This window comes from Erythranthe guttata, chromosome 1 (assembly GCF_056151865.1).
Source record: "Erythranthe guttata isolate IM_541 chromosome 1, IM_541, whole genome shotgun sequence".
Classification (NCBI taxonomy): Eukaryota; Viridiplantae; Streptophyta; class Magnoliopsida; order Lamiales; family Phrymaceae; genus Erythranthe; species Erythranthe guttata.
This window is the reverse complement of record NC_142533.1, coordinates 13,202,356-13,223,397: the sequence shown is the minus strand read 5'-3', so window position 1 is coordinate 13,223,397 and position 21,042 is coordinate 13,202,356. Positions and strand designations below refer to the sequence as shown.

At 31.8% G+C, this 21,042-nt stretch overlaps 1 protein-coding gene and 2 long non-coding RNA genes across 3 annotated transcripts; all 3 read right to left on the bottom strand.

Annotated features, from left to right (window-relative positions):
- Positions 1-2,377: 2,377 nt before the first annotated feature.
- LOC148772878 (uncharacterized) lies at positions 2,378-4,198 on the bottom strand. The gene is made up of 3 exons (XR_016032966.1): positions 3,994-4,198; positions 2,922-3,600; positions 2,378-2,486 (listed from the first exon to the last, which is right to left on the bottom strand). It is a non-coding gene; the product is annotated as an uncharacterized LOC148772878 (long non-coding RNA).
- An 881-nt stretch (positions 4,199-5,079) lies between these two features.
- On the bottom strand, positions 5,080-8,643 carry LOC148772877 (replication protein A 70 kDa DNA-binding subunit B-like). Its single transcript, XM_088822146.1, has 12 exons — positions 8,494-8,643; positions 8,122-8,386; positions 7,950-8,046; positions 7,690-7,817; positions 7,507-7,591; positions 7,279-7,408; positions 7,066-7,190; positions 6,819-6,939; positions 6,556-6,726; positions 5,401-6,030; positions 5,229-5,298; positions 5,080-5,126 (listed from the first exon to the last, which is right to left on the bottom strand). Exons 1-12 carry the CDS (start codon positions 8,641-8,643, stop codon positions 5,080-5,082), a joined length of 2,019 nt encoding a protein of 672 aa, XP_088678272.1.
- Positions 8,644-9,778: 1,135 nt separating this feature from the next.
- On the bottom strand, positions 9,779-10,514 carry LOC148772876 (uncharacterized). The gene is made up of 3 exons (XR_016032965.1): positions 10,432-10,514; positions 10,300-10,327; positions 9,779-10,167 (listed from the first exon to the last, which is right to left on the bottom strand). It is a non-coding gene; the product is annotated as an uncharacterized LOC148772876 (long non-coding RNA).
- Between the last annotated feature and the right edge of the window lie 10,528 nt (positions 10,515-21,042).

The following is a 21,042-nucleotide window of genomic DNA, read 5'->3' as shown; positions in this document are numbered from 1 at the left end:
CAGGGAGTCGATAACCCTTGGCGAACGAAATATTTTGGGGGCGCTATAAACCCCCAGGGAGTCGATAACCTTTGGCGAACGAAATATTTTTGGGGCAGATGTAAGCCCCCAGGGAGTCGATAACCCTTGGCGAGAGAAATGTTTTGGGGGCACTGTATACCCCCAGGGAGTCGATAACCCTTGGCGAGCGAAATATTTTGGGGGCAGAGGTAAGCCCCTAGGGAGTCGATAACCCTTGGCGAATGAAACATTTTGGGGGCAGAGGTAAGCCCCCAAGGAGTCGATAACCCTTACTAGCGTTGAAGGGCCTTCTCGGTTGTCTGAACCGATCGAGGGGCGGGAAGAAGTGAATCCTGTTGAAGAACTAGTGGGACATACGAGGAAGGCCTCGTAGTGAATCCCGAGCATAGGGAGGAGGCTGTGACAAGCCAGAGCTCCATGAAGTGGGAGGTTGTTAGCAGTGTCACACTCCCCTGAGCAGATGTCTTAAGGCCATCATGTGCGCTACGTGATATTGTTTGCCTTCCCACAGACGGCGCCAAAATGATGATGCTAAAGTTAGATCATCTTAGTGAGTAAAAGTAGGATGAGCTGGAAGAGCAGAGTGGATCACTGACTCACAAGCTCGATGACCTTGAGGTACCTGCAATCATAAAACACGTGAACTAGGCCGGGGGTTGATCCGGCGGAAACCCCTCCGACGCTCAAGTCAGACGTGCGGATAGTGGAAATAGTTCAGAGAATACAGTTGATAGTATTGCTCAGTTAATAGGACGTACCTTAAGGAATGAGTTCAAACCTTTATTTATAGCTTAGTTGAGATTGTCGGGCCCAAACCTTACTTGAAGGTGATTGGGCCTCGGTGATAATAGTTTTCGATATTGGGCTCGTGGCCCAGTATGTAAAGAAATTGTAGGCCCAAACTATTTCTAAACATTGATTTTCGTAAAATTCAAAAGGGTGTGTCTATCCAATTGAACGTTTTCTTTTCACATTAAATGAAATAGGGTTAATCACAAAAAGACTAATGACAAGGGCACTTAATTAAAAGAGGGACATCCAACTTTTTTATCTTTAAAATAAATCCAACTCATTCAAACTTATTTGCAAATAAGAAAAATCCTTTTATATATACCAAAATTACCCCCAATTCATTGAAACTCAATTCAACTCCAATTTCATAATTTAAACCCCAATTTAGCACAATTTCATCAATTAACCAATTTTAACCCTAATTTCAATTTTGACCCGCCACCACCAGAGACCGCCGGTCGCCGCCGTTGACTTTTTTTTTTTCTTTTTTTTTTTGAAAAACTTTCTTTTCCCTGAAATTTTTTTCCGGCCGGTGAACTCCCGTTGACTGCGAGGTTTCCGGCGTTGACTTTTTGTTTTTTTTTTTTGTAATTTTGTTTTTTCTTAAACGAAATATTTTAATTAATATTACTGTTTTGGCTGCTAAAGACTGTCTCTGGCGGTTATTAACTGTCGAAGACAGTAATTTAACTGTTAATTGACTTTTTTTTTCCTTCAAAAATATTTTAATTAATATTACTGTCTTTGCTGCTAAATTTATGTCTCGAGTAGTTATTTAACTGTCGGAGATAGTAATTTAACTGTAATTAACTTTTTTTTTAAAATATTTTAATTAATATTACTGTATTCGTTGCTAAATTATTGTCTCCAACAGTTATTTAACTGTCGGAGACAGTAATTTAACTTGCCTTTTTTATTCTTAAGAAAAATATTTTTGATTAATATTATTGTATTCGTTGCTAAATTACATTATCGAGCAGTTATTTAACTGTCGGAGACAGTAATTTAACTGTTAATTGACTTTTTTTTTATTGAATTTTTTTTTCTTAAAAAAAATTATTTTAATCAATATTACTGCCTTGGCTGCTAAATTACTATCTCCAACAGTAATTTAACTGTCTTAGACAATAATATTAATAATATTACTGTTAAATAAAATAATATTCATAATATTACTGTCTCAAACAGTAATATTAATGTCTAAAACATTAATTTAGTAGTCAAGAAAGTAATATTAATTGAAATATTTTTTTCTAAGAAAAAAATTCAAACAAAAAAAAAAAGTCAACGGTGGTTGATCGACTAGAAAAAACTTTCAAGAAAAAAAAAGTAAAAAAAAAAAGAGTCAACGCCGGAGACCGGCGGTCTCCAGCGGTCAACGCCGAAATCTGGCCGGAAAAAAAAAATTCAGAAAAAATTATTGTCTGAAAAAAAAAATGGGGGTTAATGTGATATATTTGTTTAAATCCGGGGTCAATGTGTAATATTAAGGAAGTTGGAGCATAATGGATGTAATTGATAAGAATTATATTATGGAGGGTATTTTAGACTAAAGACATGGGGATGGATTTAATTGAAAGACTGTTTTTTTTTTTGGACCAAAATACATTTAAGTCCCATGTGATGGACCTTTTTGCCATTCGCCTAATTGGCGAATGAAATAACCATAAAGACTTTATAAATAGGGTAAATTACACACACCCCCCTGAGGTAAGCTTAAATAACTGTAAGATCCCTGTGGTATCGATAATTACACTTAGCCCCCTGAAACGTAGTCAGAAACTCTAATGGGATAATGAATTGGATACGTTATTCCGATAGGGTTCTAACGGACTATTGGTTTCAGAAAGTGGTGAAGACAACAAAGAGTTATGGGGTGACATGGCTCCCCGAACATTCCCGAACATTTCTTAAATCAGCCATAGCTCTTTGTTGTCTCCACCACTTTCTGAAACCAATAGTCCGTTAGAACCCTATCGGAATAACGTATCCAATTCATTATCCCATTAGAGTTTCTGACTACGTTTCAGGGGGCTGAGTGTAATTATCGATACCATAGGGACCTTACAGTTATTTAAGCTTACCTCAGGGGGGTGTGTGTAATTTACCCTTATAAATAAATAAATAAAATAAATAAATAAATAAAACCCTATAGGAATAAACTTACAGTGTCCACAAGACTCCAGCAGCAAGAATCGAAACGAAATCGTCTCCAAAATCCCTCTTGATGTACCCAAAGACAACATTTTAATAATATTTATTTCTTCTTCTTCGATCTTTATTTTTCACCTTTGTTTATGCGGAATTTAATTCAAGGTTTCAGGAGTAGAGCCGACACTCATCGGGCCGGACGGCGGGATTTTTGGCGAAAAGAAAGACATAAAAAAAATAGGAGGCTGGAATTATGATTTGACGAGATGGTAGGCCGGAAGAGAAGTTGTTTGTGGTGGTGTCGGAGATTGAAGAAGAGGAGGTGGCGTGAACGTGTACTCCGGCTGCCGCCGCCGCCAACCTTGCAGTCACGAGTTCGAGTAATTCGTTGTTTGATGGCTGTCTCCTGTCTTCGTTTGCGGTGGAGGTTTATTTGGTCGTAACACTCTGTTTTGGCAAGAAAAAAAAAAAAAAAAAAGGAGGGGCCCACGCGCTTGACGGAGTGCGGTGCGAAGGAGCCACCGACGGAGGAGGAGCATCCACCACTGCGGAAGTCAAATAAGAAACGACCACCACCGTAGCCGCACACTAAGCCGCGTCGGCCTCCGGGCGAACGTCCTTCTTGTAGCAGAATTGCTTTAATAAAATATAATAATATTCAATAAAATGGGAGCATCAGAGAAGAAAAATAGCTTTAACGAAAACACAAAAATAATGATGCAAAGACACCAATGACAATCACAACATAAGAAAAACAATAACAAAACTGGCAAATTTGTTTGACCCCATGAAATTAATGCTAGGAATCAGACTAACCAATACCGATGTGTAGACCGATCATCTAAAAATCCCATTCAAATAAAACATAGAAGAAAAAAAAACATTTTAAATTCGTTCATGGGAAATGAAATTGGAAAAACAAATTAACAGAGTTCGCTAGCAAATCTCCTATAAAAGGGGAGAAATGGAGTTAACAATTTGTTTATGGAGAGTAGACAGGAAAAATAGAAAGAAGATAATGGCAATTACATATGGGCGAGAAAGTCGGCGAAGTATACTATTGGAGAAGAAACGATGCGCCAAGAGACGGGGCATCGGACAAAGCCGCGGCCAAAATTGAAGGCGAGGTTGTCCGCATATGTAGGCGGTGACCTCGATGCCCGTCGCCGCCTAAAGCGGCGAGCGCTTAGCATCTCTCTTCCCGGTCGGCCCAAGTAGGTGAAAAGAAAAGGTCAAAGAAAAAGATTTGTTCTGCAGAAGGGGATAAATACAACAAAACGACGTCGTTTTACATGTTTGGGGGCCAAAAAAAAAGGAAAAATAAAATAATGTGGGAATAATCTGGCCAGAAAAAAAAAATTTCAGAAAAAGAAAATATTTTCTGAAAAAAAAAATTTGGGGGGTTAATGTGATATATTTGTTTAAATCCGGGGTCAATGTGTAATATTAAGAAAGTTAGATCATAATGGGCGGAATTGATAAGAATTAGGGTTAAAATTGGGGTCAAAATTGAAATTAGGGTTAAAATTGGTTAATTGATTAAATTGGGCTAAATTGTGGTGTAAATCATGAAATTGGAGTTGAATTGGGTTTTAATGAATTGGGGGTAATTTTATATATAAAAGGATTTTCCTTATTTGCAAATAAGTTTGAATGGGGTGGATTTATTTGAAAGACAAAAAAGTTGAATGTCCCTCTTTTAATTAAGTGCTCTTGTTATGGGCCTATTTGCCATTATATATGTAATGTAATATATGGAAGTTACGTGCACTTAAAATTCTTAACTAGAGTAGTTAAGAAGTTTTAAACTTAAAATACCTACAAATTAGGGAAACCTAATCAACCATTTTTTCATATTAAAATGACCGCGTGTCAAGCAATCAGTGGAATCCATTTTTCTTATTTAAATAGGGGATCGTTCCAAATTTGCTCCCATTTACTTTACTAGTAACCGAACCCGTGCGTTGCACGGGGTTATATATTTCAATGAAATGACACAATAACAAATCAATTATTAAATCGGAGCAATAAACCACAAATTTTCACAAATATAATATACATTTGCTGCTTTACACTTAAAAATATTCATGTAAAAAAACCCTTAAAAATCGCACTTTAACCGCTCAGAAGATGCGTGCACTTCACCGGTACCCAAGTCATTACTGTAGATTAACAATTCCCAATAGCATCATATATGAGTTCAAATAACACAAAAAAAATTATTGAAAGAAACAATGTGAAACAAATATATGGAAAACAATAACCTTTGATGTTGTGTGACAGCTCATTCTTTGTGGCAATGCATTCATTTTTATGATATTGCATCTTCACACTCTGCGAAATAATAAGAACACATTATGCACAGTAGAATATGAGGCTTACATAAGAACTAATGTGAAAAACTGTAAATAAAAAATACCTTAAATTTTGAAATACTTCTTTATAAACAACGTTTGTTGTATTTTTTGAAGTATTTCCTTCTTTGTCAACTATAAGTATCTTCAAACATTTTCGACTGGTAACCCTCGAAATAGCTACATATAGTTGTCCGCGAGAGAAAACAGACTTTTCAAGATATAGACCAACATTTTGGAGGGATTGACCTTGGCTTTTATTTATTGTCATAGCGAAGGAAAGAACAATGGGAAATTGTCTCATCTGAAAGTGAAACGGAATCCTACTGTCTGACGGTGTTAACGACAATCTTAGAATGAAGACCTTTTGTCCGACATTAGAGCCTGATATTATTTTTGCTTCCAAAACGCGATTTCCCAACCGAGTTATGGTCAATCTTGTACCATTACACAACCCATTGGACTGGTCTATATTCCTCAATAACATAACAGGAACACCTCTTTTCAGCTTTAATTCATGGTTTGACAGACCTGAAGATGTAATAGTATTCAAAAACTCTGGAGTACGAATGTCATGATGTGAGTCGACACTCTCATTCGCCGTACATGGACTATCGAAACTAAGATAAACTTTTTCCTCTTCCGGAACCAAAGACAGCATGTAATCGTTAACCTTCTCATCAATTTCATTAGTAGGTGCCAATATAGCTCGCTATTGTAAGTATTCAGAATACATGATATTATCGAGCAAATTTGGGTAAGTTTCTTCAGCAATAGACGCTAAATGGTTACCTGATGATTGTATGAGCAAATCATCAGGTATCTCAATGTCCATAACTCCATCATTGTCATCACCATTAGTACCATCGCCTATACTTAACACCCAATCTGAGAAGTTCTTCAGTTCCTCAATTTTAGAACTTGTTGAAGAAAGTCTCATATTTTTTGTTAATGTTAAAACTTCACAATGCTGCCACAAATGTGAGGAATTTATGCTCGCCGACAACGGAAAACATGACTTATAATATATATCACAGAGGGAGACAAATAAAAAAAAGCTTATGTGTATATTTATATAACAAAATTTTAGATAGAGTAATACACTTGAATTTTCATCTTCCTGCTAAATATTTCCAATAACTTGATCATCTTCTTCGTCGAGTGTCTGCAACAAAAATAAATTAATAATATAATTGTAGATTGTAAAAAAATGGGATGTATATTTTTTCTTACCCACCTTCATTCCACTCTTAATTTTTTGTATCTTTTCTTCATCGTTTGTCATCGTCTTAACGGTGTAAAGCGACCAATTCTTCTTGACATTCATTTCACTGATTTGTATTTTAAATAAAAATTCTTTATTAACCAACATCTGAAACTCAACGGGAAGCGTGTTGCTCAGTTGTTCCTACAAAATGATTCAATAATAATTTAATGATCAAAATATAAATAATTTGAAAAACGATGGTAAATATTTAATGTATGATAGAAAATTATCACCTTTTTCATATTTCCAACTAACTCGCTTGCACTTTTGCCGATAAATTGTTTGACCATTCCATCAAATAGCACTAAGGAAGTAGATGATGTGCTATCAACGATGGTAACCTCAATCCTATATCTGAATACAAACACGTAAGATTTTCCTTCAATTTTATTAATATACATAGATTAATAAAAAAAAAAAAAATTACAGCCTAAATATATTATAATTTATCGAGGTATAGTAGGCACATCCGTATCACACCTCTCACAGAAATATTTGGATCCATTTGGTATGACTTTCTTCATACAATTTTTGCACGAAATATACCACCATTTCTTTTCCAAATCGATTTCGAAGATTGTGGCAAGTAAAACCACGGTACAATCCTAAAATAATAATATAAATTAATTTTGTATCCATATGTTATATGAATCGTTGAACAAATATAATGTTAGCATATATTAAACGACTTACATCCAGTGTATCTACCAGTTCGGCAATACTCAATTTCTCAACGGAAAGAAACTCGTCATTCACGGACGCTGAGTGTTCACTTGAAATTTGAGATACTGTTTGAGTGAGAGATTCATCTCCTTGCAAAAGTCTATATGTATGTTGAAGATGAAAACAATAATAATTATGATATTAGACGAAATTACATATTAAATATAATTGGTGAAAAAGAAAGGAGAAACAGACTACCTGTCCCTATAGTTAAGAGCCTCTTTCAAGTTTGGGTTTATGAGCAGATTTGATCCGTGATAGTGAGAATAAATATTTTTTTTACCTGTGGTATAATTTAATATATATTATATTGACATGTTTATTATGAAAATAAGTAAGATGTAAAGGCGAAACCTACTTGGACCAAATAACTGTATCTACCTTTAAAACTCTTTATTTTGCAAAGTTGCAATATAATGATAACGGGACTTTGTGGGTCGTGATTGACGAATAAATCATCCAATTTATCAGCATATGAGTTCCACAAAGCGCAATTAATTTTGTTGTCACTGCCCACGTAAAAACAAAGAAGAATAAAATTCAACATATAATTAAAAAACGAATGATGAAGTTGGTTGGAAAATTTGCTTTTAGATAAAACTATTGCAATTATATATAATGAATTATACAATCATTCTTACTCCAAGTCTTGAAGAACTACATCAAGCAATTTATTGGTCCTTCCGTTGATGGCTATCTCCTTTGTGGGATTTGTCTCAACCACATGCCCAATTACATCTAAGAAACAGTACATTAATTGATTTCACTGTAACCGAGTGAAAATAAATAAGAGACTGAAAATTACAATTTTACCTATTAACCAATCATCTTTGTTGTTGTTCTGAATTTGTTTAAACTCCATAAAGTTAAAGCTAACGTTAGGAATTTCTTCTGCACCGAATGATGTGATGGTGGTTGATCCAATGCTTGTAATTTTGTAGCGATGACCAGTGATTCGAGCGTTCCCGCTGTTTGGACTAACGATGAAGTTACAAAACATATATGTTTTTCCTGTCTTCAGTATAACTTTGAACGTATTCATATGTTGCTTTTTGATGCTGGCATGTACCTTGCCGCCCTACCATAAGTATATATAATGTATATATAAATTATCAACAATATACAATATTTTGTAGTCGTAATTAAAATAAATAAATACATTAAAAAAAACGTTTTGCATATAACCTTGGAATCCATGAACAACATATCAAGACTAACAATTACATCTTTGTTGTCATAATGCGGAACAAACCACAACAACATTACTCGTACAATAACTATCCAAGCCATTGTAGTGGGACTAAGGTCAACATTGTTTGTGATATTGGGAGCCATTATAGAAATCCTACAAAAGTTTCAGGATATACAGATTAAAAAGTGAAAGACAGTGTAAGAATGAAATATGTATGCATATATATAGAAAAAGCCAATGTTTCGGTTGTTTTACACATGGTAACTACCTAAGTAGTGTGAGAGTGGATAGTAAATCTATTCTCTAAAAAACAACTATGCAAATATAATTAGCGGTTACGTATGCTATAGTGGAGGGTATGGGTAGTTACAATTGGACATCAAATTTAATTTATGTAAATTAATGAAAACCACCATATAGTGAAGTAGTGGGGTGCTATGGAGGTTACGTGTGCTACAGTGGGGGTATGGGTAGTTACAATTGGACATCAAATTTAATTTATGTACGGCAACTTATTTTTATGACACTATTTTTTTTTTAATTATAAACCTATTTAATCTGTTTTTTCAAAATTAGATTACCGAACTTTATTTTTTAAGAAATCAAATTTTATTAAGAATAGGAGTTATCGTCAGAATATAGAAGTTTATTAAAAATGTCAGTATTTGATTTCTTAAAAATTAACTCTTATTTAATTATAAACACCCGTAATTTTTTTTTTTTTTTTTGTAATTATAAAGGTTTTTTATTTGATTTTTCAAAATTCATGAAAATTTTAATTTCTTAAAAATTAAAGTTGTTCATGTTTAGAATGCATTCTTCGGACCTCGATAACTCGTATACATTTTATTTATAAAATTCTTAGTAATAATGGAAGATGAATTAGCGGAGTTAATATATTATATTAACGAAATTAAATATATTATATTAATCAAATTATATTATATTATGTAACATCAGAATTTATATGCCTATATAGTAATATGCATATAAAATTATTAAGAGAACTCTTCGAATTTTTATCTAATAAATATGTAATTAAAAGGAAAAAGAAAAAAAATAATAAAATTATGTAAATAATAAGTCGCTGGACAATAATAAATGGAGAAAAGAAAACGGATATCTGATGTTTGTTGTCTAAGAAAACATTAAAATTGCATTAATCAAACTATTTACATCGGTGATGAAAATATAATAATAAAAAAACACATTTCATAACAATAATAAAAAAAAACACTTCAATTGTGTGTTCCAGTAGAAAACAATTGATACAAAAGAGCAAATCTAACTGCGCAAATTTTACAGACCCATCTCCAATCGGGATTATCAAAATCAAGTACTGGACCCGCCACCATTGTTTTTACACATTGTGGGTGCATTGCGGTGAGATTGCAATGCGTGCAACGCACCAACTCATACGTTCTGGCACGCTCCAAACAGTGGTCACAATATATGCAGCTTAAAAAAAACTCGTTCGCTGAGATTTCCTTACAATATGACCGATTCCGTGAGAAATTTGAATCAGATTCTTCTTTCACAAATACATTAATGGATTGTACTGTAGTGAAATCTGTTTCAACTCAAGGTCTCCCGCGAAGACGTTGGAACACCTTGCCAAGCAATGCGACCAATGTTGCAATAATTCCAACGTTAACATATGGTAACCCCTGAAGTGATAAAAGATAATGAGTTTATAAAATAAAAAAATAAATGGCACAAATTTAATGAAACCAAAAACACCATGGTCAACCAAATAATAAAAGAGATGAAGATTATGTGAAGGCATATGACTGTCATACGGGGAGTCATGATGCACGGAAATTATGCCTGAGTTGTACAAAAAAAAAATCAAATCGTTAGCAACTATTGGTGATGTGAAATTTAAAAATCTGATATAAATAAATCTAAATAACAAATATTGTATTGTTTACCTGTAGAAAACAATTGGCTACGTTGAAAATAATTTTTGAGGAAGAAGAAGAAGAACAAAATTTTAAATGAGCAAGAAGAAGAGGTTTGGCAAAAAAAAATTGTGATTTTTTGTGGTTCTCAGCGGTTTAAATAGAGCAATGAAATTGATAATGGGTTGAGATCATGGTGTGATGATGAGTTAGTGGGTAGTTAAAGAGGAGAAGAAACATCGGGATTTTAGTTTTTACTGGAGAAAAGTTTAAAGAAATAATTACCTTTTAACTTTTAGTTTTTTTTTTTTTTTTTTGCAATTTATTTATTTGTTTATCATGTGGTTATTCAATTTACTTTGGTATCCATAGCCCATGAAATAAGGAATTTTTTTATTTTTTTTACTTTGGCCGTGTATTGAACTTAGTTCTTTACAAAGTGGATGGTTACTTTTTTTATTTTATTTATTGAGAATAATTTAAAAAACAAACTATTAAAATAGGAAAATGACTAAAATGCCCTTAGGTTTAGGTTTTAGGGTTACAGGTCAAAATATTTTCGTTTTATATATAAGATATGTTTTGCATCCACGTAAAAAATGTACATATAATTTCTAATTTTGATTCAATTTTAATTTTCAAAATAATTTATAATTCCTAATTTTCATAAAATTAATATGCATTAAAAATTAAAAATAGAATAAGAATTGTAGGACATTAGTATTATTTTTAAATGTCTAGTAGACAGAAATTAAATGTATTATTTATAATAGGGTTTTAAATTGTTATTTTTCAGAAGTTAAAATATCGTGATATCATAAGTAGAAAAATGGCTTTTTACTACAATCATTGACCGTAGTAAAATGTATCAAATTCGCACTAAAAAGACGTTTGCTACGCATTTGCTACGAATTTGCCCCGTATATGGCTGTACCAAATATTTTTTTGCTACAGTAAATCCTAGTATTTACTACGCCTTCAAAATTGTTCCATAATAAAAAGTACCTTTTATTACAATTTTTTACCGTAGCAAAAAATTTCGTAGTAATAAGTAAATTTTCCAGTAGTGTATATTGATTTTTGTGCTTAAATATCATAAGAAATTGATCTAGGGTGCATTGTGCCATAAGAAATATAAATTAAGAGATGATATTGCCAGTTTTGAAATGTGATGGTGCAAAGCGCCAATTAAAATTAATTATGGGGTGCAAACGCTAAAATACGATTCATCAAATAAATAAATAATTTTGGACTTGTGGATGACAGATTGATTTTATTAGTATAGAGTCATATCTTAATTAATACGTTTATATTTTTTATAAATCAAATTATATTGATTTAAATTAGAAATATAAAAAAATATTTTCCTCTTCCTATATGTGGTTTGAATTTTTTAAATCGTTAAATACTCCCTGGCTCATAAACTAGTTTATAGATTTTTTTTTTAAAATAAAGAAAAAAGATACAGAAAAACTTCCCAAACATGCCCAAATTTTCACCTTCTTGTGTTGTGGAATACATGTGTTGTCGATACATGTGTTGTGCATCTAATATGCGTAATGATGCATTAGTGATTTTAAATAGAGGGATGGAGTAGTATATGGTGATAGTTATCTATATCAATTACCAGGGTAATCTAATGTATTATACTGAAGAGTTGTGAATGCAATCAAATGTTTTGGGTGCATCATTATATTATTAATACAAATTAAATACACGTGTGTATGCGTGTGGGTCAGAGCGTGCTAACAAAATATCATCCTTATATTATGAATTCAAAAAACAAAACATAATTCACTTCCATCTTAAGACTTATTAAATAAATAAAAATTTCAACATAAATAAGTTTGCCAATTTTCCCAAAAACTAAAAATAAATTTAAAAGTCTAGAGCCTAGAATTAATAAAAAGACTTAAGATAGTAACAGAAAACTAAAACCATACAACCTTGACAAAAATTACTTTGAGTTCCCTCCATTTGTTTTCTTCTTACGGGCAGTGATAATTACTTCATGGTCCCATAGTTTTTTGGACAACTCATAAATATCGGCTTCGTGGGTATTTGATGCAAAATGACGGAAACCTCCTTTCTCCCTAATTCTTCCGAATTTCAGTTTCATCCGACGTAACTTTTCAGTTATTTGATTCTTAGTGAAGTGGGGAAGATGACCATTCATGAAGATGTGAAAGGCAACCCAATCATGGATTCTTTTGCGGATCCAAAAATGGTCAAGACCAGTAAGGAGAATGAGTTCTTCTTGTTTTGAAAAGAGGTCACCAATTTTCTTCTTCTTCTCGTTAGTTTTGGAGGACTCACCTTCTCCATTGGTTTCGAGCATTTCTATCTCTTTTACTACGTCTTTTGGTTCAACATTCGTGGCAACGCATTTTTCATCAGATATTCCCATCTGATTTTCTTCTGGTTCAACATTTGTGGGAATGCTTTTTTCATCAGATATCACCATCTGATTTTCTTCTGGTTCAACATTTGTGAGACTTTTCTCATCAGATATCACCATCTGATTTTCTTGACTCGGAGACTGTTTTTCGGGCGTCATTTTCTTGACTCGGATATTGCTTTGTGTTTGTCAGTTTGTGTTTGTGTGTGTGTTTATCATAGTAACAACAAGTCAGTTATAAATAAAGCTGAAATTGGAGGGAATTTGAAACACCACCCGCCATTTTTTTCACTTTTTCCCTACAATCCCTGTAAATCCGCTAGAAAATAAGTAGGTAATTTCAATTATAAAAGGAACAAGTTATCGTCCCTAAAAAATAGAATCTGTTGATATATATATATATATATATATATAGAGAGAGGGAGGGGTTAGGTTCTGGTGATACAAGGAAGAAAATAAACGGGATATATGCATGACAGTCATCTTTTGATATGCCAAAGATTTGGGTCAGAAATTTCGGATTCCATAAATTAATTATTGGGTAAATTCCACTTTTCCTCCCTGTACTTTGGCTCGATATTATTTTACCCTTTTTAACTCTCGATTGCATCGATTTACTCATGCGCTTGAAATTTGTCTCAATGTGGTCCTCGATGTTAGTTGTCAGAAATTTGACCTTAACACCGTTTGATTTAAGCTTTAAAATGACAAAAACGCTACATCTTCCAGTTTAAATATTTATTGAAAAAAAAAGTAAAATAATAAAAAAATCAAGACAACGAGAAAACATAGTCCACAACGCCACCATAATATATTTTTAATTTTTAATTTTTTTTAATAATTATTTAAACTGAGAGGGGTAGTTTTTTTGTAATTTTCAGACTTATATCAAACGGGGTTAAGGTCAAAAGCCTGAAAACTAACGGCGGGGGCCATATTCTTACATTTTTCAAGTAGGGGGATAAATCCATGCAATCGAGAGTAGAAGGGGGTAAAGTGATATCGAGCCAAAGTACAAGGGGAAAAGTGGAATTTACCCTTAATTATTTTTTAGGACACTAAAGAGTTTTTGTAAGGCTTAATCCCACTTTGCACTCTTGAAATACACTATTTTTGCACTTTGCACCCTCCAAACAAATTAATATCACTTTGCACCTCGAAACACAATAAATCATGAATAATGCACCCCAAATGAATTTAAAGCTAAAAAGTGTAATTTAATATTTTTAGTGATATTTTTTTATGCCGCCAAATGTCAAATATTTTTTTTATTCATGAATCGTTTTGAAACTATAATGTGAAAAAATAAAAATACATTTCATCAACAAATTTAAAAATTATATTTTTTTATCAAAAGAAAATATTTTACGAAAATAAAATCATTCTGCTATTCCATTATCAAGTTATCTAAAATCATATTCTCTTCCAAATATGTTTACCTAATACTTTCAACCAGTTACGATAAAGATCCATCAATCGAATAATTTAGTTATACATTTTTTCTTTTTTTTAAAGAAAATATAGTTTTTAAAATAATCCGGTGTAATTTTTATTTTTTAGCACTTTGTCCGCTCGAAAGTGGGTTGGGGGTTCAAGAAAATAACAATTTTTTTTTTTTATTTTTCACTCGAAAAAAAAAACACCACTGAAAAATGAAATTGCCTTTATTATTCAATTCAAGATGCATTGTGAATATTGTGTTTTGAGGGTGCAAAGTGCTATTATTATTTTTCGAGAATACAAAGTGCCAAAATAGTATATTTCAAAGGTGCAAAGTGGGATTAAGTCGTTTTGTAATGATAGATAATTGAAGTACAATGCACTAAATTACCGATGTCTAATTAATAGTAGTGGGGCCGGAAAATATGTTTACCAAATATCAATATTTTATTATAACTCGTACTTCACCCGTACGATGCACGGGGTCAGTTTCAAAGCGAAAGTTAAAAAAAATAAAGAAAAAAAAAACCTATGTACTCTGTAACATACTAAATTGAACTAAATATGAACGAAAAGGAATTAAAAAAAAAATATAAACTTTATCTTTACGGGTAAAATGCGTTATGAATCAACATGATATCGTTTGAAATAGATTATTCAACTATTTCCTGGAATACAAAATAATACCATATGAGTCTTATGTAAAGTAAATGACTTATAACAACGACGCACTAAAAGAGAAGTCAAGCAATATAAATTCAAACAACCTGGAAGATTATCATTTTCCCAATCGAATAAATATATTTATACACAACTGTTGTAATATTTGTAATGCAAGGGCATATTAATATAAGGGGTTTTATGCAAAAGTCCGCAACCAAGCATGTTTATTATTCTAGGTTTAGGGGACATATCTCTTACACCAATAAGCCCATCCATTTAATATTTATTATAACTAAAGGAAACATTCATGTATATCCCAATATTACCCTCAACCATTTATACCCAATTCTTAATTGTAACCCCAATTTATCAATTTTGTCAACAAAAATCCAATTTTGACCACAAAAATTCAATTTTGACTTTTTTTGGAGCATAATTTAATATGCTCCAATTTCATCCTTAATTTAATTTAATCTCAATTTGACCCCAAATTTCACAAATTTCTCAATTTTGACCCAAAACCTTTTTTTTCAAAAAAATTTTTTCTTTCAAAAAAAACATTTTTTGCCGCCGGATTCCGGCGTTGACTTTTCAAATTTTTTTTTTCTCTTTCTTACGGATTTTTTCGCCGGTTTCCGGCGTTGACTTTTTTTTTTCTTTATCTTCCGGATTTTTTCGCCAGTTTCCGGCGGTCTCCGGCGTTGACTTTTTTTAGTGTTTTTAAAAAAAAAAAATTGTTTGGTTTGTTTTGTTTTTCCACGTCCGCCGCTAAACGTTGACCGTAATTGTGCTGTCACTGACAGTAAATTAACGTAATTATACTGTCAATGATAGTTAATTAACGAAATTGTACTGCCGTTGACATTACATTTATGTAATTGTGCTGCCGTTGACAGTAAATTAATGTAATATTATTATTTTTTTTTATCATTTTTTTATTTTGTTTGATTAGTTGACAAGTCAACGTAATTATATTACTGTCGTTGACAGTAAAATAACTGTAAACACAATAATATTACTGTCCACAACATCGATATTATTATTTATTTGGGGTTTTTGTTTTGTTTGAGTTATTCACGGAGTAACGTAATAATATTATGTCTATTATTATAATATTACTGTAAACACAATAATATTACTGTGGTTGACGGTAATATTACTGTTGTTATAGTAATATTGCTGTCAACCACATCAATATTATTATTTTGTTTGGATTTTTTGTTTGTTTGAGTTATTCACGGAGTAACGTAATAATATTACTGTCTATTATTGCAATATTACTGTGGTTGACGGTAATATTACTCTTGTTATAGTAATATTACTGTCACTCACAGTAATATTAATTTTTTTAGTTTTTTTATTATGTTTACATTTGTTGAACGGTCAACATAGTAATATTACTTTATTACACAATAATAATGAGTTTTGTTGTGTTAATATTAATGTGCTAGAGATTAATATAGCAATATAATTGTGTTAAACTATAGTTTAGTTAATTTTACTGTGTTTAATAATAATATAGTTAATATTACTGTCAATCACAGCAATATTGCTCTTTAAACGGGAAAAAAAAAGTTACAGAAAAAAATAAAAAATAAAAATAATAAAAAAAAAAGTCAACGCCGGAATCCGGCTAAACATCCGGAAGAGAAAAAAAAAAAAAGTCAACGCCGGAGACCGGCGAAAAAAAATGGTTTTTGAAAAAAATATATAATTTTTGAAAAAAAAAAGTTTTGGGTCAAAATTGAATAATTTGTGAAATTTGGGGTCAAATTGAAGTTTAATTAAGTTAAGGATGAAATTAGAACATATTAAAGTATGAAGGATTATTTTAGTCCTTTAAAAAAATGTGGAGCATGTGTGGACTTATTGGTAAAGGAGATTTTTGTCTGGATCTCTTTATGAATAAGTATCCATTGATGAACTTATTTGTAATATGCCCTTAATATAAAAAGAGAAAATTTGCATTTCCATTAAGGTGCATCGCTATATTTTTTTATGCACGTATATAGAATAAGATTCAATACATAACCTATCGACAAATAAATAAATATCTTTAAATATCAAAAATATGTAAAATAATATTGAAATATACTTCCTTAACAGTAGAGAATGTGGTCGAGCCGCATAGTAGAGATTAATATGTAAAGTCTGAACAAACATGTTAGCAGTGAATGCCATAAATCATTCACCACACATAGAGTTGAACCAATGACCTCTCATACATATTAATACATCTTTACCGTTACACCAAACATTTTTTTAGCTAAATCCATGGCATACATGGCCACCCCTAAATCCACCCTAGCTAACCAGAACGAATCCCCTAAAAAATTACATTGGCTTCCTAAATTACTACTATTACTACTCTGTTACTAATCCGACGTCACCTGAATTGCAGTAATCTTGCAACGTCTTTGCAGAACCTATAAAAAATAAGAATATTAAAAAAAAAAAAAAAAAGAAAAAAAGGAACGGCAAATTAAACACAACAAATAGACCAAATATTTCTGACTATGAAAACATACCAGAGCGAGCTCTCCGGGGTACAGGAACACCGAGCATTTCATTGACGGCGGCTCTAACCACTGGTAATGATCGGAGAGTACGGTTACTTGACAGAGAAGAAGGATGTTGTTCTCTCTGTAACTTTCACCACCACTCCTCTGCAGCGCAGCATTGAACATACCTATTAACTCTCCTTCTCTTCTCAAACTCTTGATCCCGGACTTTGTTCTCTTACTGCTCTCAATCTCTTAACCTCAATAATAATAATAATAATAATAATAATAATAATAATAATAATAATAATAATAATAATAATAATAATAATAATAATAATAATCAATTATATATTGTTGGAAATTTTGAGTATTTGACTCAAATTTTGTTGAATATTTAAGTGGTTTAATTTAAATTCTCAAAATTAATTTTTGATGAATGATAAATTAATGGATCATTTAAAATATTTAAGTGTGGAAAATAATAAAGTGAAATGCCACCATTGAAAAAGATGGAGGTGTTTAAGCACCTATTAAATTGAATAGGTGTGTAGTTAATGAGAAAAGGTGTGATACCTTTTCATGAAATTATTTTCCTAAGAGTTGTGACTTGTGGTCATAACCTTTGAAAATCTATAAATAGATTCCAAAATCTACAATTTGATTAGTTTATTATTCACATGGAATTCAATACATTAATTGAATTCACTTCTCGTCATAACATATCATTGCATATTGTTTCATTACCAAGTCTTTTCTTCGTGTCTTATAAAGTCCTAAACGTCGTTTCGTTCACCGTGTTCCAATAATTGTTGTGCTGCTTTGTCGGAACTGAAATAGTCGTTGTATCTTGGGAGACAATTGCCGTAACCGAGAGCACTGCACGGGGCAAATTTGTCTTAAGGAGAAAGAACCGAGTTCTTGCCTCGACTACATTTTTTTTCTTGTCAAACTTCTGTCCAAATTTTGTTCGTTCTCTTTTCGAAATACACACACCCATATAACAATCTTAAGACAAATTTTGAGTTGTATTTTCGAGATGGAGAAGAAGATATTCTGCCCAAAATCCAAGAAGTTACAAAATCAAATTGGAGGAAAATGTTATTTTCGGACAGAACACAACATCTATGTTTCAGCCCATTTTCGGAGGTGATACGGCCAGAATATGTAAAAGTACTGTTTCACAAAAGTTGTAGAAAATCAAGTTAGCTTTCCAGAACATGTTAAACCACCCCAATCGGAGTTCATATGGAGAAGTTATGATGAAAACACGAAAGGATGCCAGAACTGCCAACGCAACTTTTCATGAATAATGCAACTGTTCGTGAGGCGATGCAACTCCAGCGTACCAACAGTCTCTAACACATTGTGGCGAACGAAATTTTGGTGAAAGAACACTGAATTAATGATGGAATCATACCCTCAATATGATGAGGTATTATATTATTCTCGATTCATGAATATTATTTAATATTTTCATGGTTCCATTGCAGGTGCAATTTTACACAACACACATACTTCGACTTGGCGGCTTAATTTGATCATGATTCAGTCCGAATCTCAGAAAACTTAAAGGACGAAAGTTGTAGGAAATTTTGTTGGCTATTCGGATCATATTGAATCAACAAAATCGTACATCGGATGCTAAAGATATGATTAAGTTTTCCCGTGCTGCCAAAACTGCCGATGCATTCCTTATGCGAAAATTTGAAACTTGAAACGACACGTTTATAATTATTTCGGGTACGCATTTTTATTTATAACACTGTATATCATGCAATTAAGTGATAATATTATATGATAAATAGAAACATAGTCATGTTGCATGATAAAGTTATGGCGTAATAATATTGCACTATAAGTTATAACTGACATGATAACATTATTTTTTAGAGCATGATAAATCTTGAATGTTGTTATGGTTGAAGCATGTATAGATCCTTTGAATGTTATTCCGATATGTTGAGATGTATGGATTAATCTTAATATACGCATGAGATTTTGCTGAAATTCGTATGCATAATTAATATTAAATTAGTGCATAATATTATGAGATGTTAGTATTGTCGCATACGTGAGATAACATATAATAATATTTTTTTTGATATGTTATATTATTTATATGACGTCGATGTCTATGAGTACATAGAATTAGAAGCATATAATATATGTCTGTTGAAGCATAATTTTATGAATTGGAAATTATGTAGTACGTGATTAAATTATATGGATATTTATGCTATGATATAAATGATTTTCAGCATGAGAATAATGATGTTTAATCGAATAATGGTTTATTAAATGTGCAAATGGATTATTTATTCCATATTAATCTTGAAATGCTTATGTACATATAAGTATTTTGTATGCATAAATTATATGGTGCATGTGAATATTTGGAATTTTGTAATTATGATTACGTGCATATATGTATGTTAGTCCCAAGTGTTATGTTATACCATAAATAATTCATGCTATTTGTGATATTATTATGTTTAAACTCAATATTTAGTATATTGATATCAAGTTGATGCACTTTTATCTTAAAATGATAATTTCATATGTGTGTGCAATTGAAGGAATGTAATATTTGAAATTGATATACAATCGAAACTCAAGAAGCTCAGTTTGTAAAGAAATATTTGAGCAGTTGTTCTCTAAAAGAACATCGAAGATGATCAATTTATTGGATCGTCTTGACTTTTGGATATTGTATTCATAAGACATAAGTATACCTTATGAATGAATTTGATGATGTTGAACATCTGATCCATTTGTAAACAACAATGAGTCTTTTTTCTTACGGAAAATGTCAAACAAACTCTATACGAGAGATTGCTTTGGACAATTGCACTGTTGGATCAATATTTCTATATTGTGAACGGTAGGAGTTTCTAAACTCTAGATTTGAATTGTGTACAAACTGTCACAATTTGATAAGAACTTTCTTGATTTGAGCATCTTGAGAAGTTTCTTATAGTGTGTTCTATTAAGACAAAAATAAACACAATGTGTATAATGTTAAATCACATTAGTGATTTAAAAGATTGTACGATGTATGAGAAAGTATTTGTTACTTTTGTGGTATTTATACCAAAAATTTATTATGTATCTTTGTTAAGTAACAAAGATGAGGCCTTAGAAGCATTTAAATGAGAATGATCATGGTATATAAATAAAAATTGTTATTCAAAGTGATTGACGTGGATGATATGGACTCTTTTTTGACAAGTTTTGTACTTATCAAATTGCTAGTCCTTATCAACCACAGTTGAAAGCATTGAAAAATGAAATACTCGAACTGTTAATGAGTAAGAAATCCATGTTGATAATTCTAGAGTAAACTAGAATTTGTGGGGGAGATTATGGCTCACCACTTTCTGATTACTTTACTTTACCACATAAAGGTTTTGGACCATAGAAATGTGGGGGTGTTTTGACTAAGGTAAATGTACCTAAGTTGAACAAATTTAAAAGGCCTAAAAATATTGAAATGCATATTTATTGAATATGCTAAGTGCGAAAGTGCTCAAGATAGTCATTCTTGATGCAAATAAATGTACGATATTTGAAACTAAATGTGTTTGAAAATTTGGATTTTAAACCAAGTTTGACAAACAATTTAAGTGGATTCCAGTT